Consider the following 4,833-nt stretch of genomic DNA (forward strand, 5'->3'; position numbering starts at 1 on the left):
GGGGGGGGGGGGGGCTGCCAGTCCTGGACCAGCACCCTGAGCAGTTAGGTAAGAGCACCTGATGAACTGGCAATCCACACCTGTACTATGGCCCTGGCCCCGCCTACCTCGGATACAGCGATGTGATTGGTGCAGCTGGCCTCTGGCCCCGCCTATCTCAGATACAGCGATGTGATTGGTGCAGCTGGCCTCTGGTTTAATATGTTCAGTTTTCCCTGTAGAAATCTGTCTGTAAATGATCAAAGAGCCTCTCTAAACCCAGACTAATTACCATGGAGAATTCTTCACACACACCCTCAAAGGAAGGTCAAAGGTCAGCAGTCGGGAGGTCACACTCAACATTCCCATGATGCCACAGTGAAATAATCATTTACCACTCTTAGAGGCTCTTAAAGATTAAAGGGTAACTTTGTTCTTTTCAACCTGGACTCAATGTTCCCATGTTTCTGTTTCCAGTATTTAGATGGAGAAACAAGTTGTAATGCCCAGAATGCACCTGAACACACCTCCCTGTAAGACCAGCACGCCCAGAATGCACTTGAACACACCTCCCTGTAAGACCAGCACCCCCAGAATGCACCTGAACACACCTCCCTGTAAGACCAGCACCCCCAGAATGCACCTGAACACACCTCCCTGTAAGAACAGCACACCCAGAATGCACCTGAACACACCTCCCTGTAAGACCAGCACACCCAGAATGCACCTGAACACACCTCCCTGTAAGACCAGCACGCCCAGAATGCACCTGAACACCTCCCTGTAAGACCAGCACCCCCAGAATGCACCTGAACACACCTCCCTGTAAGACCAGCACGCCCAGAATGCACCTGAACACACCTCCCTGTAAGACCAGCACGCCCAGAATGCACCTGAACACACCTCCCTGTAAGACCAGCACCCCCAGAATGCACCTGAACACACCTCCCTGTGAGACCAGCAGTTTATATGCATATGAGAGTTGTTTGATAAAATAAAAGCATGTGAATAAACTCTACGTGTGTCTCTGGACGTGATTCTTATTCTTCGGTCCGGCCCTTTAGAGAAGCTGAGTTTAACAAGCATTCATATTTATTACACAGGAAAGTTAAAAACATTACATTACAATATAAAGGGGCCTGACTCAGTGGGGACAGACAACTGTACAGGACACATATGGACTAGACAATTTCAGACCACTAAGACAACAATACAGTTTTGGCACAAGAGGAAAGAGACATTTAGACAAGACATCAGTATATAGACAAATAAAGGCTCGGACAATAGGTGACAATGTGTCTGGACGCTCGTGTTATTCAACATGAGTTATTACAGGTCACATGGTTCTATGATCTATCTTTTATTCTCACCTCGCTGAGGATCACCCAGACCGGGGAGTCCGTCAGAACGGACAGACGCATGGCCTCCAGGGGCCCGAAGCTGGCGTCCACCTCCCCCTCCGCGATGCCGTTCTTAAACGTTCCTGGAAGACAAACACTACGGTCAAAACACAGGGTGCCTGCATCAAATTAAGCTTTTTTGGGGGCATTTTGGGCCTTTATTGACAGGACAGCTGAAGACATGAAAGGGGGGAGAAAGGGGGGTGACGTGCACCAGAGGGCCGCAGGTCGGAGTCCAACCGGCTGCACCAAGGAGTAACCCTCTATGTATGGGCGCCCGCTCTACCCACTGAGCTACATGGGCGCCTTTTTTTTGGAATTTATGGTCAACAAACTGCATTTATTCATGACGCTTCATATTACACACACACACACACACACACACACACACACACACACACACACACACACACACACACACACACACACACACACACACCATACATGCCCCCCCCCCCTTCCGTCTAACTGCCTCGGTCTCTTTTTGTTTGTTTTTCCTCCCGAGTCACCACAAAAACTTCCTTCATGTATCAACATGTACCGTGTGTAGTCTTGTGCGTTATGTTGTGATGTTGTTATGTCTTGTACTCTATCTTGCTGTAATGCTGCTTCTGATGCATCTGAAGTGAAGTGTGTGCATGTGCTAACGTGCACGCTGCCTGTTGCAGTGCTCCGTCTCTGTCTTCTTACTACTGCTAATACTGGGACACAGAGTTTCCCTTCAGGGATCAAAAAAGTATTTCTGAATGTAAATCTCATTTATAGGAAATAATACCTAATGTTTGAGTTAGTAAAGCAGAAAATAGGTATTATTTTGACTAAAATTAAAGTAATGGATGTTGATGATAATCACAGACTCGAACATTAAGACAACATGAGGACAACATGGGGACAACATGGGGACAACATGGGGACAAAATGAGGGACAACATTAAGACAACATGAGGACAACATGAGGGTACCATTAAGACAACATGGGGATCAAATGAGGAAAACATGAGGGACAACATGAAGACAACATGAAGACAACATGAAGACAACATGAAGACAACATGGGGACAACATGAGGACAACATGTGGACAACATGAGGGTAACATTAAGACAACATGAGGACAACATGAGGACAACATGTGGACAACATGTGGACAACATGTGGACAACATGTGGACAACATGAGGGTACCATTAAGACAACATGGGGACAACATGGGGACAACATGTGAGTTAAAAATGAAAGAACAAATGAAAGAGTGAACAAACGATGGATTACACAGTCAGACAGTGTGTTGCTGAGAGGCACTTGGGCAGCCGCGGTGGGTTTTTAACCGGCGGCGTCTCATCACTCACCGACTCGGATGAATCCATCTTCTGTCCGATGGTACTTTGGTGTTTTCTCCCTCCCGTCTGTCAAGGCCTCCTTCTCTGCCTGAATGTTCTGCAGACACACACACAGACACACACACACAGACACACACAGACACACACAGACACACACAAACACACACACACAGACACACACAGACACACACAGACACACACAGACACACACAGACAGTCCAACGTGTGAACTTAGTCTCCCAGATAACATCCAACAGCTAACACTCAGGCTACAGTCATACTGAGCCGATGTACTACTGCTAGGAGCAGTGCTTCGGCTGTGTGTACTTCCACCAAATATAGTCCCAAGTCAACATCTGCCTAGGAAATCGCTTTAATCTGCCCAGCTGTTTGTACTTGTTGCAGATTTCCAGGCCACAAGAAGTAATTAGGTTTAGTTTTTGTTTTCGTTGGCTCACTTTTACTCACAACATGCTGACCGACAACATAGGATTCCATTCATTATGCTAAGCTAAGCTAGCGGCGGCGCATGCACTGAGACCAGAATGCATTTGCCCCGTAGCAGTAGGGCAGTAGCTCTGGTAGCTGGAGAGTGCCAGTTCCCCTCCTGGCCCCTGCCAAGGCTCGTGTAAATTGTAATTCCCCCCCCTCCCTGGGGATTAATGGACAGAATAAATGATCAGAAAGTGACGATCGAGCTACAGACGCAACACATAAACAGTCTCTTAGTAGCGTGGAGATTCAAAGACTCACGTCGAACGGCAGGACCTCCACGGACGTGTTGAAGAGTTTATCTCCCGGATGTTCGATGTTCCCGCTCCGAAAGAAATACCTGAGAGAGGAACATTTAGATATTTAGAACAAGAACTTGTTAAATGAAATAATCTAAAACTGGCAATACGTTGATTTAAATCATCAATAGGATTACTTTAGTGTAGTCTGGATCAACCTCTGGTTACCACTCTGGTTACCACCCTGGTACCCCTGGTTATCACCCTGGTACCCCCTGGTTACCACCCTGGTTATCACCCTGGTTACCACCCTGGTACCCCCTGGTTACCACCCTGGTTACCACCCTGGTACCCCTGGTAGTCCTCACCTCTCGATGCGGACAGGTGTGAAGAAGCGTATCCGAATGAAGTCCCCTGCTACAGGCGTGAAGGCCCAGAAGAAGTCCTCCCCCAGGTAGGCCTTCTCCAGGGTGAAGTGCTGGTAGGTCTTCAGGCTGGTGGTCACCTCGGCCAGCGGGTTGGCGTGGCCCTTATGGAGGGTCTGCTTCCCAAAGTCCTTATCCTGGAGGAACACATGGAGTTTGTTGGGTCTGAATGTAAGTTCTTCTCATACTCTCTTACTGAGCTCTTTCAGTGCAAGACTCATTCCCCCACAATGCACCACAGAGCGCCACAGGAAGTTATTCCTGCCTGTGGCCATCAAACTCCCTAAAGACGAAGATCCAGCTGCATCGTTACTATCTAATCCAGGGATTTACATATGGACATGTATTGTTGTTTTAGAATTATAAGAATACAAATTTCAGCTTCAGATTTTATCACAGCTCATAAGCATAAGATTTTAGATTTTACAATTGCAACCGATATTAAATAAGGGCTAATAAAAATAATGATGAAGTGATAATTACATACACATAACACATGAAGAGAAAACATAAAGAAGAAAGCTTCAAGTACTTCAAAAACTACAACAACAAGGGGAAGACAACACGAGGGTTAACATCGCGTTTCCTTCACCTCACTTCTCTCATAATGTTACTGATAGCATCTATCAATAAATATCTATCCCTCTGTCTATCTATCTATCTATCTATCTATCTATCTATCCATCCATCCCTCTATCTATCTATCCATCTATCTCTCTATCTATTTATCCACCCCTCTATCTCTCCATCCCTCTATCTATCTATCCATCCCTCTATCTATCTATCCCTCTATCTGTGTGTGTGTGTGTGTGTGTATGAGAGTGTGTGTGAGCGTGTGTGTGTATGAGAGCGTGTGTGTGTGTATGTGTGTGTGTGTGTGTGTGTCTGTGTGTATGAGTGTGTGTGTGTGTGTGTGTGTGTGTGTGTGTGTGAGCGTGAGTGAGCATGTGTGTGTCTGTG

At 46.6% G+C, this 4,833-nt stretch overlaps 1 protein-coding gene across 1 annotated transcript in view; it reads right to left on the reverse strand.

Moving 5' to 3' along the window:
- Positions 1 to 1,310: 1,310 nt before the first annotated feature.
- mgat4b (alpha-1,3-mannosyl-glycoprotein 4-beta-N-acetylglucosaminyltransferase B) overlaps positions 1,311 to 4,833 on the reverse strand; it is a gene marked incomplete at its 5' end in the record, with an annotated part of 14,391 nt that continues 10,868 nt past the window's right edge. Inside the window, 4 exons of the mRNA XM_034883398.1 lie at positions 1,311 to 1,462; positions 2,727 to 2,814; positions 3,471 to 3,549; positions 3,817 to 4,038. Of these exons, the coding sequence (XP_034739289.1) occupies positions 1,326 to 1,462; positions 2,727 to 2,814; positions 3,471 to 3,549; positions 3,817 to 4,038 (526 nt within the window). The remainder of the gene's footprint in view (positions 1,463 to 2,726; positions 2,815 to 3,470; positions 3,550 to 3,816; positions 4,039 to 4,833) is intronic.

Source organism: Etheostoma cragini, chromosome 10 (assembly GCF_013103735.1).
Source record: "Etheostoma cragini isolate CJK2018 chromosome 10, CSU_Ecrag_1.0, whole genome shotgun sequence".
Lineage (NCBI taxonomy): Eukaryota > Metazoa > Chordata > Actinopteri > Perciformes > Percidae > Etheostoma > Etheostoma cragini.